Source organism: Pygocentrus nattereri, chromosome 8 (genome assembly GCF_015220715.1).
Source record: "Pygocentrus nattereri isolate fPygNat1 chromosome 8, fPygNat1.pri, whole genome shotgun sequence".
NCBI lineage: Eukaryota > Metazoa > Chordata > Actinopteri > Characiformes > Serrasalmidae > Pygocentrus > Pygocentrus nattereri.
The window spans coordinates 3657523-3678911 of record NC_051218.1 but is presented as its reverse complement, the minus strand read 5'-3'; the positions used below and the strand labels follow the sequence as shown (position 1 = coordinate 3678911).

The 21389-nt window shown below is 40.3% G+C and overlaps 1 protein-coding gene across 3 annotated transcripts in view; it reads right to left on the bottom strand.

The window, feature by feature from the left end:
* ckap5 (cytoskeleton associated protein 5) overlaps window positions 1–21389 on the bottom strand; it is a 45651-nt gene that overhangs the window by 6765 nt on the left and 17497 nt on the right. For 2 of the 3 annotated variants that reach the window (XM_037540560.1, XM_037540561.1), the window contains exons 12-38: window positions 21221–21349; window positions 20643–20801; window positions 19315–19413; window positions 19109–19219; window positions 18909–19001; window positions 18349–18534; window positions 18045–18139; window positions 17865–17922; window positions 16981–17106; window positions 15213–15352; window positions 14442–14616; window positions 13405–13518; window positions 12403–12531; window positions 10825–11019; window positions 10103–10235; window positions 9401–9498; window positions 7691–7816; window positions 7397–7546; window positions 6329–6532; window positions 6022–6157; window positions 5632–5825; window positions 5272–5438; window positions 4216–4239; window positions 3540–3713; window positions 2289–2409; window positions 1823–2002; window positions 1080–1267 (exon numbers count right to left, since the gene is read on the bottom strand). In XM_037540560.1, the coding sequence (XP_037396457.1) occupies window positions 1080–1267; window positions 1823–2002; window positions 2289–2409; window positions 3540–3713; window positions 4216–4239; window positions 5272–5438; window positions 5632–5825; window positions 6022–6157; window positions 6329–6532; window positions 7397–7546; window positions 7691–7816; window positions 9401–9498; window positions 10103–10235; window positions 10825–11019; window positions 12403–12531; window positions 13405–13518; window positions 14442–14616; window positions 15213–15352; window positions 16981–17106; window positions 17865–17922; window positions 18045–18139; window positions 18349–18534; window positions 18909–19001; window positions 19109–19219; window positions 19315–19413; window positions 20643–20801; window positions 21221–21349 (3704 nt within the window). The remainder of the gene's footprint in view (window positions 1–1079; window positions 1268–1822; window positions 2003–2288; window positions 2410–3539; window positions 3714–4215; window positions 4240–5271; window positions 5439–5631; window positions 5826–6021; window positions 6158–6328; window positions 6533–7396; window positions 7547–7690; window positions 7817–9400; window positions 9499–10102; window positions 10236–10824; window positions 11020–12402; window positions 12532–13404; window positions 13519–14441; window positions 14617–15212; window positions 15353–16980; window positions 17107–17864; window positions 17923–18044; window positions 18140–18348; window positions 18535–18908; window positions 19002–19108; window positions 19220–19314; window positions 19414–20642; window positions 20802–21220; window positions 21350–21389) is intronic. The other variant, XM_037540562.1, reaches the window with a different exon arrangement.

Here is a 21389-nt window from a genome sequence, read left to right as displayed (position 1 = left end):
AGTGGAAAGTGACATGTACAGGCTGTAACATTAATATTCAGAGACAGGTTTTCAGCTCAAATGTTGCAATGACGCAGAAACTGTGAGCTACAATGTACAAAGTATAAAATACAGGGTGATTATATATATTTTAAAAAAATCATCCGATTTCAAAGCACCATATTTTTACAACCCTAAGGCGCCTAGGAACCAATCGCATTCCAAACGAAACGGGATAATAGAGGTTCTGACAGTCACCGGTAGATGACTGTCTTTGGTCTGCGAGGAGATGCGACACCTGAGTAGAAATCCTTTTGTGTTCTCCACTTCAATAAGAGTGAATCTGTCATATAACGGGTGCTGCGTGATTTTCATTGTCTGTGAACCTCCAACAGCTCAGAGCATTCATGGCTGGTTTCACAACACTGGATGATCTCCAAAATCGCACTGAGAGAGCTGTGAGCGCAGCCACACCCGACATACTCAATCCAGTAAGGGATGAATTTGACCGTCATGCAGATGTTGTACAGCTAGAGGAGGTTCAGACCGAGACCTTGTAAAATTACATAAACTTTATGCTCATTTAAACCATTTACAGTTCACTGCATTGTTCTGTAATGATTTACAAGTGAAATAAATCCTTTTGAAATCAGATGAATCTTTTTCAAATCAACCTGTATGTCGCCTAAGTGGCTGTTTAAAGCTTGTAGTCTCCGTATTTAAGCTGTACTATGTGAATAAGCACCACCAACTATCTTGTCGCACATCCAATCTGACTGCTCAAACTGAGTCACATATGAAGAAATCAGATTTGGAACCACCTTTTAATAGGACTTGAATCCAACTGGAAAAAGGCAGAAAATCGGACCAGCTCAATATGTTTAGGAAAAAGAAAAAAGAAAAGAAAAAGATCTGAGCTGCCTGAACGAGTAAGCTCTAAAATCAGGCTTCCTGCAAAACAGAGCCAAACAAAACCAAATGCAGAAGAGATGATGAGATGTGCTGACCTGGAATGCTACTTTTTGTGATGTGATTTAAACATTACTGTGAGAACCTTTCAGAAGTATTGGGTGGTTTGGTACGGGTTTCGGCTGGCTGACCTGAGGATGTTGGTCTGATCGGACTTCTCCAGCACGCGCACCACTAGCAGGTTAACGGAACGGATGAGCTGCTGGCCGTCTTCAATGTCCTCCACTCTCGAGTCCAGCATCAGAGTGATCAAACCGTGCATCAGGTCCTTCAGTACACCCATAGACGCCTCGCGCGCCAGACTCTCCATAGAGAACAACTTAGGAGAGAAAGCGAGAGGCACGGACACACAGTTAAGACTGACCAAGCACTTTCAAAACGAAGGCTTTGTGCACAGTGAAATACGGTTAAATACAAAAAGGTTTAAGCACCCCTGGTTAAACGATGTATTGCTGAGTTTAAGTGTAAATAATCACAGCCTCTACAGGCGACAAACATTGCATTTTCTAAAAATATTTAGTGTACGGTTTCTATTTATTTGCTGTTTAACATACTAGAGAACAAATAAAACAAAATATAAAATGTGACAACTTTTGCAGAAGCAGCATTTACTTTTTATGCTAAATTCAGTAAATAAACAGCAGCTGTGCATTAAAATGTGCAAAAGCCTGTTGCCGGTTAACTGATTTACACTTATGTCATTTGACCATTTGACCGAACAAGCCAGCTACACAGAACATGGACATGTGGACCGCCAATTAAAATGCACCAGCCAAAATTTCCACAGTTGTGGCCAGTTTAGCTTACTACAGATACTGGACACTTGTGCATGTATCAGTAGAGTGTCTGAGGATGAGAGTAATAAAACCCCTACCGAGAGCATGTTGCCAATGATACAGCTGTAGAGTTTGAAGATGTCCTTCTTGTCTAGCCGGTCATCAGCCATGTGTGTATTGTAGATGAGTCTGAGCTGCATAAAGGTGGCGATGAGGAACTGATCGATGTGGCCTGACATGGCCTCTGCTTTGTCCTCCTGCCGTAACACCTCGTCAATCTGCAGAGACAAAGCAATCGTGGTGGGAAAGAGTCCGTTTTCCCTCAGAGTTGACTTCTATGTGACCTTTATGACACAGCTAAAGGGATAGGAAACAGTTCTACAAGAACATCCACACAAGCATGTAATCCATTCAAAAGCTGAGGTGCTTGTCAATTTATAGGTAAAGCGTATTTTATAAACTGCATGGCAAATAATGCATGGGAATGTAGTTTCGTGGAGAAATGAATGAATACTCATGAAGCAGCACAAATCACATCGGATCATTCAGACATTGCATGCTTACCTGTGCTAAAGCCTGGATGCTGGTGTTGATGTCCCCACTGGCCACCTGTGAGATGACAAAGTTGATAGTGGAGGCTGTGCTGTTGTGAAGGTCGTCAAAATGAGGTGAGACTGAGCGAATCCTGTATAAGAGGACGACACAAACATTTTAATAAAACAGGACATCACTGCAAGCTCTTAAAACTAAGAAGTGGTAATCATTGTCCATCGAAAGGAAATAAACCACAGCAAACCACCCACAATCGAGTACAGCCAAACTTATAATCAGAATCTGAACCAGTTTATATCTTTTGCAGTTAAAGTTCAGCAAAAAAAAACAAAACATTTTTTTTGGTTTGTTTCCATCTGCCCTCCGATGGACTGGCGAGCTGTCCAAGGCGATTCCTGCCCTTCACCCAATGAAAGATAAGGGGCTTAGAAGACGGATGGATGAATGGATGGAAATTCCTTTCCTTAGTTATGTGCTGAAACTATGAGGCTTACTGTGCGAACATGCTTATGCCAGTTATCATCATGGTGTCTGCATGCCTAAACTATCACATTTGCATCAAACTTTGTTACCTGGTTTCTGGAAAAAAAACAAAAAACCAGTATTAGCAGCAACCAAAGTACATTCTACCTTGGCTTGACTCCATTTGGGGCAAAGAAACTTGTATCAGGTCTGCCATTTTTGCCAAACTACTGCTTTGAACAACACTAATCTATTTCAAAGATTGCTGCGGGCTGTAGCAGGCAGCACAGAGCTTCTCGTCCAGCATGCGGTAACCTTTGCCAGGCTGCAGTAGTCTAGGCTTCCTTATTTGGAGAGAACACAAACTCTGATCAAAACATAAGATGCTGGAACCACTAGAGTTCTGATACACACCCAGAGAGAGTGAGGCTATCTGAGCTCTCTTGGACTCCCAACCACAGCTCACCAGAGACTGAACTTGTGATCTCCTTAACGCTTACACATTTGTGCCATTGAGGAGCGCCCCCCATGTCAATTATTTAAACTCTCGGAACTATTAAAATATTTGTATATTTGGACTCGTCTGTGCTGGGTATGCATTCAAGTCTTCATTGTAATTCCTCAATGTAACTTGTATAAACTGGCCTTATAGTACAAGACACAACAGCAGCACATCACTCAAGATATTATAAAGTGCAAGAACACAACAGCATGAAACATTCAGAGCTTCTGTAGACAAAATCCTACTGAACAAGTTCGTAAAACCTATGTTACGGCGTGGTGGTCAGTGGGTTTTCGTACTTGGGTTCGGGGATGGTGACGGGCTCCAGCAGCTCATCCAGTTTGTGCTGAACAAGATCAGGGAACTCGCTGACCCGCGTGTGGTCGTTTTCAATCATGTCCAGATCCAGCTGAAACTCCTTCGGGATGGAGGGGGCCGTGTGCTCGGAGTGAGCGTTCTGAGACCGTGCTTGGCTGATGAAGGAGGGAGGGAGGGGGGACAAAACGAGAAAAGTTTACTTTCATACAAGCTACAACTTCAGAATATCAACAGAACTGAACAAACGGTGAACACACGGGGAGCAGGGAGATGTGCGGGGGAACAAAGGCCCTTATACACTTTTCCAACGGCATACACTGACTCCAAAAGATGTGTGGAAACCCACTGTTAGGTTGTTGCATCCCGTTTAGTCCATTTGCAGGTTTAGGATTGTCACATTAGGCAGTCAGCAGCTTGAAAGCTGGTATTACATTTGATAAGGAACGTTGGATTGAAGTGCAAAGAACTTTTGGCGTAGCGCTGGCGGGAGATACTAGCAACAAAACGGACTCGAAACATCTGCAATGATGTCAGCAGCTGAAATGACAAGGAGTTTTCTAGTTCAGTCTAAAGTTTGTGCCTCTGCTATTTGTCTAAGCCTCTCCGGGTTGGCGCGTGCCTCGTGAACAGAACCTACAGCGACTCGGCAGTACTTACATCCTATACGTGCGATACATTATTCTGTCCAAGGAGAGCAGCGAGAGAGAAAAGGAATCATAAAGGAGAAGAGAGAGAGACAGGCTCAGGTTTAAGAGACACGACATGCAATGAAAACAAGGACAGAATGAGACCTGGAAGGGTTCACTACACTTATTTACACTTGAATGTAAACTCTACCTGCACAGTACAGCACCAAGGAAAAAGAGCACCTCAGTACATGCTTTAGAAAAGACAGTATATCAAGTACAGTCGTATTCAAAAGTTTGAACACCCCTGGGCAAATTAAATGCTTTGTTGATTTGTTTTATACATTTTTTTATTTTTACTCAATTTTCTCCCCAGTTTAGTCCATCCAACTAGGTCTGGGATGGCAAAGGCCAGCACATGCATCATCCGAGACACATGAAGTCAGCAACTGCATCCTTTCAAACTGCAGATGATGCAATGTCACTGGACAGCTCAACATGCCAATTCTGTAATGTTTCGGACTTCCAAAAGACGACTGTCCATCCTTATTTGGTTTTCTACATAAAACAGGTTAACAAATCCTCTGCAGACAAACCTAATTTGTTTTACTTCTGTGCACAATTTCTATTTATTTTCTGCCTTTAACATATTTTAAAAAAAATAAAAGGTGCCAAACCTTTTGCACAGTACACATTTTACTGTTCTATTTCCCCCCAGCATGTGTAATTACTATGTATTTGCTGAGTTTAACATTCAAATGTGCAGAAGTGTGTATTTCCACCTCAAAATCAAAAAATCAACAAAACAGGTCACCAAACCAAACTTTTGCATACAACTGTGTGTATGAAGATTCATCAACAAGGCATAAGAAGTGCATTAATTTCCTCATTTAGCAGTTCTTACTATCCGTACACTGACAAAAAGAGGACGAGCAGATTCAATCTAGCTGATTATCCATCTCAGCAGTGATCTTAGTCCCCCATCTCAAAATTTGAACTGTACTATAGGTTAAATAAGAGCAGTGTGTTGACTAAGATTCTCCCTCTTTTCGGAATTTCTCGCTACTTCTAAAGCGATGGAACATACTTGAGTTTGTTGGGCACTTCCTCCTGTGCGGGCTTGCGGAGGAAGGTAGCGTTAGGGTTGGCTGGGTGCTCTCTTGGTGCCCTCTCTTGTTTGGCTGAGACGACAGGCGTCTTTTTAGCTGAGCGCTTGATTCTCTCCTCCAACATGCTCATGTCTTTCTCTGACAGCTGGGGAAAATGACCAAGAAAGCCTGGCTTAAAATAGCAGCAGTAGCTGACTCTCCGTGTAAACCGTGGGAGTAATTATAGTAAAAATATAGCATATTCAAATACAAAAACGAGCAATAAAGATGCTTCAACTGTAAATTCTAAGCAACATTCAAAAGAATCAATGGTGTGTCATTATGCAGAGTTGCCTTACATTGCCAATGAGTTTGAAGACCTGATCTCCACAGACATTGTACGCTGCCACTACCGTGTTCAGCGCCGCATTGCGCACCGTTGTGTCTCGGTCACCGATGTGAACGGCAATGTCTTTCAGTGCCTTGGCAGGCGTCGGCTGACAAACATTCATACCGTAATTCTCAATCAGGCACCCCAACTCTTCAAGACATTCTACAACACACAAGCAAATTACAGTGAAGTTAAACTTTGTATAACATTTTACAAACTTAATACTTCCATGTATATAAATCTTCACTGCATTATGGTTCTTCTTAAGAGGTTTGTTCTTATTTGGGCCTAGATAACAACAACATCCAAAGGAAAATATTCCTAACTAGTTCAAATAAGAACAATACAAAGAGTTTACCAGATCTCTGCTTTGAGTTCTTGGACTTTGTTCCCTCCATGAGGAACGGAAACATTTTACAGGCGGAGTACACGTTACACAGCATGGTCAGAATGGCACGGACGTCTTTGCGCACCACATCCTTTGATTCTCCAACCTGGACAGGTGAAGAACATACAATAATAGATGTAATAAATTTCTGAAAAACATTAGCACCTGACCGTTCAAAAATTCAAACAAATTTGTCTGCAACCATATCAAGATCCGAAAGGTTAACTGCAGACGTACTTACGAATGAGCCTGTATGCATTACAAAAGATATACCAACCTTGAGGATTAAGTAGGGGATGAAGGAGGACGCTTCGTACTCGCTGAGGTGGTAGTTCTCTCTGCTCAGCATGGTGAAGAGCAGCTTGAGAAACTCCATGGCTTTCATCAGCACGCTGGTGTTGGTGTCAAAGAACCGCAGAGTGAACCACTTCAGAATCAGATCCAGACACCCAATCACAGCCTCCGATTCTGCTTCCATGTGCTAAGGAAGTGGGAGAACTTTTTTGATGAGAATTTGTTGAAATAGAGAGACACAATCCATGCAGAGTGTTAAATATTTAAATCCTCTTATTTTTTTTTAAAAAGACAAACCAACAAGATGGCTACGCAAGCGACCAACGAAACCCACAAACGTGAGAATTTTCTCTTAAATTAAAAATAACAACCACCACTATACAATAATGTTTTATCTTAGTTCAACATGGTTCGGCGTAGTATGGTTTCTCTTCATAACAAGCATTAAAAAAATAAATAAATAAAAAAATAAAAATGCTACTATTCAGCTGATGTCTCAGTAGCTAAATTTCCTGTTCCATCTTCAACGGTGCAGCATTTATATTCTGGCACGTCAGAACTGCGGCTCCATCTAAGGTAAAACGGGAAAATTCAAACAAGAAGCTGGCGAATAGCTGACTCCAGCTTCATATCACTGAAGAATTAGGGGTGGGTGATAATCGCCCCCCTCTTTGAAGGCGTATGGTGCCCTAAATGTAAGTAAAGCCCAGCAGGGAGGAGCTGAACTTTCCCCTCCTCTGCCGTCACTGCAGACGGGCAGGGTCGCCTACAGAGCGGCGCTAGTAGCTGTTAATGAAGTGATGCTCTTTTTGATTTAAGGGTCTCATTTCGTAGGGAAGATTTCAACCACTATTCCTTGTAACTCTGTTTTCAAGTGTCACTTTGCCCCTTGGAACTAAGTGTAGGGGTAAAAATAAGAAAATGGGACTGGACCCATGTTTGTGTATCCATGCGCATTCCTGATTGTCCAAACTTCAAACAAGTGTGTGGGTTCACATCAAGAGTCCAGTAAAGAGAGAAGATTATGTATGTGTGTGCACAGCTCCCACACCTCGATCATAGCGTTGACGGCCTTGACGTGGCGCTGGAAGTCATAGTGGAAGAGTTCGTCCTGCAGCCACTTTGCCAGGCAGGAGGCCATCTGAGTCTTCAGCTGCTCCACATACTCATCCCGTGGGGTGATGAAGTTCCACTTTAGAATCTATATAAACACCACAAACTTAGAAATACCCAAGCTTCCCTCCAAACCCCTTGTAGAAGAAACAGACAAACCACAGTTTTTGGCTAGCATGATCTCACCACAATAATGCCTATCTAATAAAGCTTTTCCAAAAGAGCAGCCTACCTTCAGCGCTTTCTCCTCCTTCATCCTCTGTTCCTTGCTGTTGGGCACCAGGATGAAGATGGGGCCCGATTTGTCCTCATCGTCTTTAGGGGTGGGCTTAACTGGAGCTTTTTTCCCCACCACCCCCTACAGGAGTTAAGAGACATACAGAATAAAAATGTGTTTTCTTGGCAGACTCCTAAATTGTTCTTGGCTTCAATGTACAGTTCTTTAGGGAACTAGGTGCTTCTTTTATGAAACTGCTCCAAAGAACCTTTTTGGCACCTTCATTTTTAAGTGGAAGAGTGAAAGTATTAAACAAACAAGGGCAAGAGTGACAGAAAACAGGGTTTGAGGCACAAAGTAACCAACTGAATTACACAGTGGATAAAGTGTAGACCTTTACATTCATTTTAACAAAGTTCAGAAGTGAGTCCACACCAAAATGTGACACCACAGGATGAACCCAACCAGTTTGTGATATTGTGACTCCTATTTATGATTAAAATGACTGATCCACCTTTACCTGTTGGTTGCTAGGTTTGCCCCCAGAAAGTCTTTTGCTCTTGGACAAAATGTCTTTATCTACTTTCAGTTTCTGCTCCACGCTGTTCATCTAGTCAGTGCAAAAAAAATCTCAGCTTCACTCAAAACTCCAACACTGAAAACATTACCATGCATTTTTTAAGCATCCTGCTCGAAATCACAAAGTACTAATCATTAGATCAGGGTTTCTCAACCTATAGGCCACAGACCACCAGTGGGTCATAAAGCACCTTCTAGTGCTCTGTGAGCCTGTACTTGGGAGGAGGGGGGGGGGGGACAGTCCTTCGTAGCGGGCCGGTAGAGATGTGTAAATAAAATATCACGGTTGCAGCCCAATTTAATGTCATTAGTGTGAGAAGACGCAGCCACGGGCGCACAGTGCAGAGTTAGCCAGTGATCTAGAGGTTCCTCAGGGTTTCTCTGACCGATCAAACCTTTTCCCTTAGTTCGCTTCATTTTGGCGTGCGTGAACACTCCACCTGTATACGGGTCTGCATCAGAAGCCAGTTCGGCAAACCTCACAGATCTCAGAAGAAGATATCATGTAAGGATCATTACTATTGTTGTTGGTCATGATTCTAAAAGCTAATCCAAAAGTCCACTGAGTGGAGTGAGGTTTATTTCAAATGAGGTGCTAAAACCCTCAAAAACTAAAGAGACTCCAGACCAGTTGCTCCTGTTGGAGCCACAAGAGTATTTGCAGTGAAAACGCAAAAGGACTGCAGCTCCAAATCACAGACAACGTCTACATCTCCCCTTTTTTCTTCTTCTTATATAACATAACTATACATTTTGTTTTCTGTAATTGAAGTAAAATCGAAGATCTCATCTTTTCAGGTGCTAATTCACAGGTTTTCAGAGCAATTAAGGGCAAAAAATCTTTATAAAAAAAAAGTTTTTAGAATTAGTTTTTTTGTGGGCCTGCTATGCTTTACAGTTACAAAGAGGTGGGCCTTGGGGTGGAAAAGGCTGAGATCCCCTGCATTAGATGATAAACTGTATGAAATCATGCTTTTTTTGCTTTGAATACTGAGTAATGGAAGTTTTTTTATTGTTTACATATCCAACAGTTGAATGTTACAGATACACTTTAAACCATGTGCACCTCTGATGCAAAAGATAGCTTGGGCTGAAAAATCCCAAACCTATGCTTTCAAAAAAGCAGAAAGAAAAGCAGACAAAGACCTTTTTAGCCGCGGATCCTGCCGATTTGGTCTTCTTGGTGTCTGTTTTGGGTTCTCCCACACCGTAATCGTCCACTGCAGGCTGGCTTTTAGCTGGAGCTGAGAGATAAAATGCAGGCAGAGTTGGTGATTGCAAGGGTTGCACCCTAAGCACCTTACCGGTGCTTACGACAATCACACAGGCTCACTGTGGGCTGCACACAGCCTTCTTCTGTCATATTCGTACTGTGAAGGAACTGCATCCTCCAGCACAACATAGTGCAACTCAGATTAACAGACCTTCCCATAACATCATTCTAACAAACTGTTTATTGCCATCTTTGTCATATTATAATACTCTTTGGCATCATAACTGGCTTTATCTGGAAGCAATAAGGTAGTCCAAAAAATATTTCCTACCTGGCATGCTTTTGTAATATTAGCATATTAAGCATACTTTCAGACACTGTAGACCGATTTCTCCCCAGATCATAAATTTTTAGAAACGTTTTGTGAATAAATGTAGATGTGCCAAATGTGTGCATTTTAAGATCATTCTCTCAAAGAATTCCAGGTGATTTTGCATAGAATCTCTTCTGGCTATTGTGTGGAATTAAGGGTCTTTTCAGAGAGACACATGAGGAAGAAGAGGAGGAGGAGGAGGAGGAGGAGGAGGAGGAGGAGGAGGAGGAGGAGGAGGAGGAGGAGGAGGAGGAAGATGTACCTGAGGCAGGTTTTGCAGCAGGAGCACTCTGAGCAGGTTTAGAGGGAGCAGCTTTGGCAGGTGCAGCAGGTTTAGCCGGCATTACTGCTCTGGCCTTCTCAAGCATGGCCACCACCTGGTCCTTTGAAGCCGGCTATGGAGAGAGGAACACGCATCAGACAGCTGGACGTATTAATTTATTATTTTTTTTTTTTTATATATATAAAATTTCTACCAAATCGACAAACCTTCAATGGACACTTTGGCATTGTGTGTGTGTGTGTTTGTGTTTATCTATATCTATATATATATATATATATATATATATATATATATATATATATATATATATATATATATATATATATATATATATATATATATATATATATATATATAGATATAGATATAGAGAGAGAGAGAGAGAGAGAGAGAGAGAGAGAGAGAGAGAGAGAGAGAGATATTGTGGAAAATTTTATACATTTGATTTTTTTTTTTTATTGAACTACCTCATTAGGGTCAGGGCACAAATGCATAAGGTTTGGAGCCAGCAGAGATGATGTGCATTCTCTCATGCAAGTCCTGCATCTCACCTGTAGCTCTTTTGTTCCCCCTGACACAACATAACTATTAACTGTAATTAGAAGATTTAGTTCTAATAAAGCTCAAGCCTGAGTACTCTTCAAGACAAAGTGTGTAATAACAAGAAACCCATCAGACAGTGAAGTTTCATTCAAGCCCACCTTCAGTTTGCTAGTGGCTTTGTTCATTTTGTCATAGCTCAGGTGCATCATGAAGGTGGGCAGCGCATCCTGGGCCTTCTTCCGCACGTCTCCATTGCGGTCCTCCAGACAGGCGTACAGATTAGGGATGCAGAGCATCAGGTCTGCAGGTACTGAACGCATAGTGGGAAGCCTTTCAGCCAGCCAGCCCAGCACCTACCACAGAAAGACACGTATACATGAAGGATGGTCTGAAGGCAAGTAAAACTCATGCCTTTGGAGTCTGAGGGCATTTCTTAGACATTTATTAAGCCTTGCTTCGTCTACACTGCAGAAAGGTTGTTCTTTGAAGGTTTGTTAGTAAAGAGCACCACAGTGGGGTCCAAAAGTCAGAGGCCACTGGCAAAAATGCTTTCTTTTTCAATTTATGACGATGACAAAAAATCTCAGCATTACACCCTGAAAAGGAGAATATTTGAAACTTTCATGTAAATTTCAGATTTTTTTTTAGCATTTGTTTGATCCCTTTTGCTTTAGTGTCAGTGTGCATTCAAGCTGGAATGGATTCCAGTTTGTGCAAAAGCAGCTGATGGGAAAATCAAATCCGACTGAGAGTCATCTGAACACAAGCTTCAGTGGAAGGCATAAAATCATAAAGTACAAAACGGTGACCTAGAAACAGTAAGAATAAAGAACACTTGTTCATTTTACTTATTATAACTTCTTTTGAGTCAAATTTTTAGATATATATATATATATATATATATATATATATATATATATATATATATATATATATATATATATATATATAAAAATTATTTTGAAATATATATATAAATATTTATATAATATATATATATAAAAAAAGACAGAACTTATTTTGGTACTATTAATATTAAACATCGTCAGGCGCCTTCTGTCTTATTTTATCATTTCCTTTGTTTTTTGCTGGAATATTACTTTTACGTTCTTGTTAGTTGTATTTTTTAATTGTCTTTTTATTCACTTTTCTCTTGCGCTTTTTAATTGTATTAGTATATGCATATATAGTATTATACAGTATATAGTATTTTCTGCTGTTTATTGTTTGTTTATTATATTTTGTTTTTATTCTTGATTGTCTTTTCTTCCACTGTTGTTTTCACCTTGTACTGCATTTTTAATGCATGAAAGTTACCACCACCACCACCACCACCACCACCACTATAAACAGAACCTTTTCTGATAAAGGCTAGGCTTGCAAATTACCCCTTGCTGTTTGTGACGACACATACATAATCATTTTACCTGTTTATGCATCAATGCATAGTCATTCTTATAATAAGTAAGAGGATGCAGATTAGAGAAGATATCTGACTATTTGTAGCATTAAGCCAGCATAATCTACTTTGTGTACCTGTGAAAGTTCTTTTGGGAACAATTTTTTTTTTTAGCCATTTTAATTCTTGAAACAGATCCCCTTTATCTTGATTTGGCTGTATTTGAATCTTCATGGTAACAGAGGAGACGGTGCCATTAGCTTTTCTCCCATCCACTGTGATCTAATTTCACTACTGCTTGGTGCATTTAGACAGATTTTAGGCAGGTGGTTCGTACCTCCTGTCTGAGGAAGGGGTTCTCCCGCTTCAGCTCCTCTGATAGGTCCTCTCCCTCCAGCCACTCCTTCAGTCCCGTCTGCTCCACCCATGCGTTCAGCGTCGTCATGGCAGTGGTTCTGATGTTGGGCTGGGAAGAGAGGTGGGGTTTAGTTGCATGTACACAAACAGATGGTGTAATTGATCCAATGATGCTCAGAAAGCTGCTTACAATGAGCTACAGCACAAAGAGAGTACATAAGCATCTGCAAATGTGAGAAAGCACATGATTTTTCTTGATTTTTCCCCACTGAAGGTTTTCTTTTTTAATGAGACCACTGATCAAACTTCCAGATTAGTTACAAAGAGTGTATGACGTGAGCATTAGAGTGCTTTACTGTATGGCTTGCGTTTTCTCTGACAGTATATAAATACCAATAATTAAGCAAATTGTAAATATAATTTATAATGATAACTATATTCTGCACAGATGGCATTATGTGCCAAAATACTACCAAACCAGTGTATTTTATAGTCTCTCCAAGCGGCATGGAACTTAATGATTTAATAAGTTAATTTGTTGCTGTTGCTAAAAAAAGAATAATTTGCAAAATATCAATTACTGGTCCAAGACTACATTGTTAGTAATACGGTCCCCATGCAATATATTGCACTTGTCTTTAGCGACAAGCTTCAGATAAGGGTCGAGATGCAACAGCGACCACAAGTATCATGTTTCTTAACTGTAAGAAAGTATCAATGAGGGGTCTGTTTTGACCCCTGGGAGTTTCATATTTTTCAGGTTTGGGCAGTACAGAGCAGCTGGTATGCCTGTTTGCATGGATCAGTGGGAGCTTCTTCTGTAGCAGATGGGGGCAGGGTTTCAGGATGCAGCGTTTTTAGATTTACATAGTGTTTGCATGCAAGTCTTGGGTTTCCACAGGGCAGTAGGGAGGGCTTTAAGGTCTCTGGGGCAGATAATGGGTAGGTGTGGTTAGGGCAGCAGGGTATTAAGAAGGTTTACCTTGCTGTCTCCTAGCACAGTGATGATGGGGAAGCCCAGGTTTCTCACATGTTGTTTGAGGGATGGACCCATGGCTGTGGCAATCTGCTGCAGGATGGACAAAGTCTGCTGGACCTGCAACGATTTTAAATACGACCAGTCAAATCAATCATGATGACAACTGCATGTCCAAGTATAATTGCAAATAGAATTTTAAAACCTAGGAAAGAAAATGTCAAAATAAATAAATACAAATCAGCTAAATTTTGATGCAATATACAACATTTTAAAAGTTACTACACTGACTGGATATTTACACTCAGCATCAATAAAACACACAACAATACGCCTTTAAAAGGTTTCGGTCCACAAAAAGTCAAAAAAAAAAAGAAAAAAAAAAAAAAAGAAAAGGTTATGGCCATTTTTTTTTGCCATTTGTGCATTATAAAAAGTTGAAGTTTACAAATACATTTCCAAAAAACTTGGGATACAGTCCAAAATGTAAAGAAAAACAATACAAAAAAGGTACACTATTTATTTAATCCCTGTATTTAATTAGTACAAATAACTGGTACAAAGACATTAACTGTTAAAACTGAGAAACTGTATTGTTTTTGAAAAATAACAAGGGAAAAAAACAAAAAAACAAAAAAAAAAAACAAGTTTTTAAAAAATACACAATGTTGCTGCTGTTGGAACAAAACCTCAATTTGACATTATTGACATCATTTTATTTGAAAATCATTTGTCTGTTGTCCTTCACATTGTGTAAATTTCATGATGAACTGACCAAAAATAAACAATCAATCAATCAATCAATCAATCAATCAAAATTAAGAAAAGGCCTTAAACTGCTTGGTAAAAACTCTGGTTCCATTGACCAACATTAAAAGTAAAGTATGTTTTTGCTTCTCCTGTAAAGTTCTGAGATATGAAGTATGAGGTTTTGTTGTTTTTGAAAATGTGGTTGTACTAAATGAAGATAAACAAGGTAAACTAGTCTTACAGCTAAATGTTATTGTGTAGAGTCTCACACCAAATAAAACAAAAGAAAATACCAGTAGTTTGTTGGAGTCAGTAAGTCGGCCCTTCAGTGCCATCGGCAGCTCTCCGATGTTAGACTGAATAAACTTGGCCTCTGAAATGACGGCCGCCACCTCGTCCAGCCCCTCCTTCCGAATCTTCCAGTTCTTATCACCAATCTTTTCCACCATGTCTGAAGTGATCTTGTCACTGAAAACAAGAATATGAGCAAGATGCAAATCAATAAGCATTCCAAAAATTCCCTTTCACTAAGAACACACTGTCTATAAGAGGATAAAGCTGATCAGGATTTAATCACAATCCTGCCAAATTTCTCCCAACCATGATAAGTTTAAATGGGTTCAACAGAGTTTGTCCAAATTGCTGATGAGTTATTTTAAGATTTAATCTTTCTTGTCCCAATTTTAGCCATTTAACTAGGCTTCAGGTTTTACAAGGTCACATACAAGAGTTACACTACATCACTTTTTATCATGATTTTTCCTACTAGTCTGATTTTTGGATGTGGATTATCATAAATCGTATGAAAGGCGTTTGGTGTCTGAGGCTTGCTGTAGTTTTATACCGAAGCTACCGAAGCTACCACAGCTACTTTAGCTGACAATTAATGAAGCTTATATGCCTAAACCATCACACTCTTGCCTCAAACACTGATAAGCTGCTAAATAACCCCAAACAGCCTTGCTTATGGTTTCTGATTTCTGTTTTCCAGTAAAACACCACTTAAGTTTAACCTGAACTCAATGGTGAACAGCACTGTAATGCCATAACTGTTCAAGACTGACCTGATATCAGTTCTGGGCAGCAGGTCCATGATGTCGCCAGCTCCTCCGTCCACTTCCTCCTCATCAGCATCCTCCCCTTCCTCCTCTGCTCCTTTCTTGGTCATCCCTCGCATAGGAGCAGGAGGAGACTGACCCTGCATCTGAAACGCACACATCCGCAAAAAGTATGATTTGGTATGCCACGATTTTGAGTTTTGTCCAATAAAATAACTGATTCTTCAAACCTCTGGCTGGTAAAATCAATAACTGATGTTTTTAAACGTTTTTAACTGATAAAAAAAATGCATTAAATTACATAATAGATATGTATCATTATTTAACAGATACGCCTGAGTATAGTCATTCACATTAGCTGGTGAACGTAACACTGAAGACTCTCTCTTATGGTGCTCTCTCTTTGGTAAAGCAATGGTGTGCTTCATCTCTACTGTCAATATCAGATCTATATTATATGACTTACAGGGATGGACAATAATATCAGGATTGGTATTGTCAAATCATTGTTTAAGAAAAAAGGTGAGTGTGTGAGTGACTGTCTGTGTCTGTCTGTCTGCCCTGCGATGGACTGGCGACCTGTCCAGGGTGTATACTGCCTTCCGCCCGAAGACTGCTGGGATAGGCTCCAGCACCCCCCCGCAACCCTGACGGAGAAGCGGCTTAGAAAATGGATGGATGGGTATCAGCATGTATTTAATGCACTTTAAAGGACAGACTTGTTTTCTAACATTGTCCAAGCTCAGCATCTACCTTTTACACTGTGCAAAAATTTCATGAATGGACCATTAGAAAAGCTCAAAAATGGCTTGGAACAAGATCTCTTGACAATAATTCACTTTAAAAGTAAATAACACTCCTGTCTTCTCCTGTAAAGCTACCATTTTGGACAGCAGTGATTTGTAACCCTACAGAAACAATTTTAATCACTGTTGTCAGAAGAAAGCATCTCCAAAATAGTAACTTTACAGCAGAAGCAAAAAACATACTTTACTTTTAATGTAAGTCAATGGAACCAGAGTTTTTACCAAGCCATTTTCCTCCATTTCTTTTGACCCACTCTTAATGAAATTTACATGCTACGTAAAGAGCAACAGACATTTTCAAATTACATCAAAACCTGAAAAAAACGACAAAAATGGAGATATGAGGTTTTCATCCAAAAGCAGCGTTATATTTCTCTGTACTGGTCCCAATTTCTACCTCTCATAAATGTTTCTGTATCTGCATCAACATACATGTTTATTAAAAGTCAGAAATGCATTAAAAAAAAAATTAAAGAAAGCTGCAAGAATTTTAAGTAACTGGCACCTGGTGTGCCAAGTTAGCCGACAGGTGTGAGACTGTGTGTAATGGACCATCAACTACACTTGTACACATAAGAAGAGAATTGCTTGAGGGTAAATCACTCCTAAGGCAAAAACTACACTTGGACTGCACTGATGTATTATTCATTGCTTACTTTAACAAGAGAGACACTGAGTTCAAACAGGGCTGACCAAAAAAAAGGGCTGAATTTCTACAAGTTCGTAGCCTCTATACAATCCATCCTACCCAGCCTGCATTTGAAATGGGCTGAACAGCACATGTTAAATGTTGAGGTCATTTTTTAATTATACTGTTAAACAGAGATGGTGCATCAGTAGCAACAAGCGGTCAGCTGAGCAAAACCAACTCAATTTTAAGAGATGTCGAATAGAAGTGGTGTATTGCCAGTGTTGGTAAACACCTTTCACCAGTCAGGTTTTATAACTTGACTGAACTGTTCACGTACCTTTTCAAACTCAGCATCTATTTGTGAAAGCAGGGCCGGCTTTTCGTCTTCGAAGAACATACGGAGAGGAGCCCCCATGTACAAATACATCACCCCCAGCAGAGTGATGGCTGCAGTTCTCACCGCCTGAAAGGAATGCAGAGGGTTAGAAAACGGCTGAATACAATGCATGATCTATGAAATGCCCGCACACACACACACACACACACACACACACACACACACACACACTCACTTTTTTTTTTTTTTAAATGACATTTACAAAATGTAAAATATTTTAATGGTCGCACTTTATATCAAGTGTCTCTAATAACTGTGTAGTTACACATGAACAACATATGCAACACTACTGACAGTCAGTGTTAGATGAATTACAGAAGTACAGCCTGTTATTACATGTGTATCAACTTGTTTTGCCTCATGTAATTACACAAGTATAACTTCTACAGAAGAACTTTGCTGTTTGCTGTAAAGTGTTAGTTACACTTTAAAGTGGCCAGTTCCTGTGTAGTTATTACGTAGGTAATGTGTAATAAAGAAGTGATAATATAGACGGCTTTGGGGTTAATGCAACATTTTATAGAGTTACATTTTAATATAACTGGGTATCTGCTGTACTGTCACATTACACACATTAGTAGTTTCAGTGGTGTCGCATATGTTGTTCACATGTAACTACACAGTTATTAGAGACAATATAAAGTGGGACTGTTTTAAGTGAGTGCAGTTTATTAAGAAATAAGTCTAATTTGTTCAGATGTACACAGCACACAACAGAACTACTGCAGTAGGGCTGAAAGACTTTGCAGGAAGCATATAAACAAATACTTGACCAAAACATGGATGTGGTCGTCACGCACACCAAATCCATAAGAAAGACTCACCGGGTTGGTGGCACCCAAAGCAGTTTTGACGTTGTTGATGAAAGCCTTCACGTTAATTCTGCAAGATTTATGTGGAAGATTGAGGTAAACCGAGGTTGAATTATGCACAAACAAAACACACAGAACAGATGTAGTCATGAGTGCCCCCCCAGTCATGGTGCCCCCCACCACCCCACTCACCCTGCAAACCCAAACTCCTTCATTGCGTTGGCCAGCCAGTTTAACGTCTCCGCCTGGTTTTTGGGGTTTTTCTGTGCAAAGGCCAAAGACACCACCTGCAGAACAGAGCACTGATTAACCTCAAACGTACCTGTGGTCCAACATAAAGAGCTACAGACAGATTATAAACACCATCTCATCTACCTAAACACTGAACAATGATTAATCACTCTGACAGAATATGTAATCTGATGCTGAAATTAATTAATTTAATTTCCTAAAAGGTCATTCTACTTGTTTGAGAGGAACTCCAGCCTGAACTAACCTGTTCAGCAGTCCAGGGCAGTGAACAGGCCTCTCCGATGGCGGTCAGAGCCTCTTTGGCATTGCTGCCGCACTTGATGTCCCCGATCTTATCCACCAGGCCATCCAGCACCACCAAAGCAGATGTTTTGGAGAAAGAGCCTTTCTGAGCGATGAGTCCCACGATGTGCAGCTTCATTTGCATCACCTGAGCACAAGCAGAGTCAAGCTTTACACTTCAGGGTCTGTGTTCATATTGGGAATAATCTAAAACAAGGCATATTAGTATGACGGACGATGGACAAAAAAAAAAAAAAAAAAAAAAAAAAAAAAAAAAAAAAAAAAAAAAAAAGGTGGCTCCAGTTGTGACAACAAACATTTTATATTGAAAGAAAAAGTGCATCAAGCTTTTAATTCATGTTTTTTTAAATTTATTGGGTTGAGAACCTGTATTACAGTTTTTGAGGATTGGTATGCACTACTTGTTTCAGGCTAGTATGAATGTCTTTAAATAACTCACTATTTGGCCCTTTTATTGCTCTTCTTTGCTGTGACAGTACAGGCACTATGAACAAGGCCTACCTGGAAATTGGTCTCTTTCCAACCAGGTTTCTTAGCCAACATCCTGACTAGAGCCTGGCAAGGCATCTGACTTCTGTCCATCTGCTCAACAGCCTGAGAAACAGATACAAATCAGAAATTCTGTTAATTCAGTTCTGGTTCTATTAAGTGTGCTGGCTTTAGAGAGGTGGGAGAAACAAAAACAGCAGCAACAATGTTACCCTCTGAAATTCCTCCATGCTAGCCAGTCTCTCTTTCCAGTTAGCACTGTCCAGCAGCTGCATGCAGGAGGCTGGAAGCACAGCAGCCGACTTCTCCTCACAGACCTCCAACTGGGTCGAACACACAAACAAAACATCAATTAAAAACAATAACAAACAAAGCTACAAACAAATAAGGACAATAACTTAATAGTTAGCACACTTACAGGTAATTCAGTCTCTACCATTTCTTTTGCGTCTGTAGCTTTCTTTGCCTTGGCACTCGGAGCTGAAGCAGGTTTGCCCTTTTTGGGAGGAACTGCAGCCTGAAAATTTAAACAGGTGAGCGGAAGTCACACCAAGAGCTGATTGTTTCAATACGATGGACCCATAGCCCACATTTCTCTTGTGCTGAAGTCCATCTATTACACTTGTTTGGTTTTATGTACCCAAAACAAACATAATTAACGTTTAACTTTCCATCCTCTTTACCCTTAAAAAGGCTGCTTTTGTTATTGTGCCTTCAAGACTGATGTGTAAATGACCTCTGTTCTCACTGGCTGCCCTGTATCTTGTAACACCTTATAACTTGAGCATGAATGGGCAAGGCTCAAGCACTGTGGGCTGTACAGGCAGATAACAGTGCAAACACATTTGCATTTTCATAAAGTCACAATCAAAAGCTGTTTTTGCAGCTTTCTTTACATATATGGATGGAACTGACTTTAAACATATAATGTTTACACACTACATCAGAAATTTCAGTTTTCCACGATACGGGCCCTTTAAAGTGTATCGTATATAGAATGCGCATCTGTCGGAAAAGAGCAGTTCAAACTGTGAGTGGGTGACGTGTCAAAATTATAACAGGCTACGTTCACACAGCAGGTAAAAGTGGCCCAAATCTGATTCTCACCAAATTTTTTTTTTGTTTGTTTTTCTGTTCACAACATCTTTTAAAATGTGATCTGTATGCAACATCAGTCTGAACAGATCTGCTCTTAAATTGACCCACATGCTCAAAAGAACAGAGCTTCACGTGGCTCATCCAGAGGTAAACAATCACGACTGCCAACGAACACCAGTCGCTCTTGGAGAGTTCAGCTTCATCTTCACCAGGATCACATGAACCATCATACAGCTTCACTGACTGGCCGTTCAGACCGAGTTGCACTGCTGCAGATAGGAAACGTATCGGATTTCAGTACCACATATGAAAGCATCTCCAACTGGAATTGAAAATATCAGATTCAATGAGTTTTTTTTGCTGTTCACACATTGACACTAATCGGACTTGGGCCACTTTCACCTGCTGTGTAAACGTAGCCATAGACACATCAAGACAACTTCACAATACACTTTAAGCACCTCAATATTACAGCTTTCTGAGAACTGAGAAGCTGATCCTACTGAGAAAAGCATTCTGTGATAAAGGTGATGTAATTTATCACAGCAGTAGCACATGTTGTAATATTGCCCACCTACACAGCTGAAGTAACAAAGGGTTTAATTAAGATATAAAAGGGCTAAATTCAATCTTGTATTTTGACCTTACTTTGGCCAGATGAGCTTTTTTAGGAGCACCAACAGCAGCTTTGGGTGGAGGCTCTTCCACAGGTGGAGCTTTAGCTGCAGGTTTCTCCTTCTTCTCGCCTCCACCTCCTCCCCCCTTCTTCCCACCAACAAGTTCGACTTTATCTGCACATTCTTTAATCTGTGTTTGGGGGGGGGGGGGGAAAAAGCCAACGGTAAATGTCCTGAAACTGAACTTCACAAAACACACCAAGCACGATCAAAGAGCCCAATCCTACATGTATGCACTGGAGTAAAGTACAGTTGACTGACCTTTGGAGCAAACTGCAGAATGGCACAAAACGGCTACTCAGAAGTATAATCCCTTAGACCCTAAGGGTCTGCAGGCAGGACACTTCAATTCCTCACTCTAATGACTACATGACTTACAGACTAGTTTCAGAGTAATCTGAATAACAAGTTTTAAGATTAATAATTGAGTAACAGATTCAAGAGGTGAGAGAAACTGAAAAAAGCCAAAAGTATATTTAAAAGGCAGATCTCGAATTGCAATCCTTTATTTCAGATTTTTTGCTGTAATGCCAAGTGATCTAAAGTTACCTTATCCAGTTTGAGTTTGTCCAGATCAGCCAGGAATGGGTTAACTGCTTTCTCCCCTACCACTTTCATGGCAGTGCCCAATGCTTCAAACGCAGCATCCCTCACCTCCGGAGCAGAATCGTTCACTTGCTGTGATAAAGAAGTGGATTTCAGACCTTTTAAAAACATG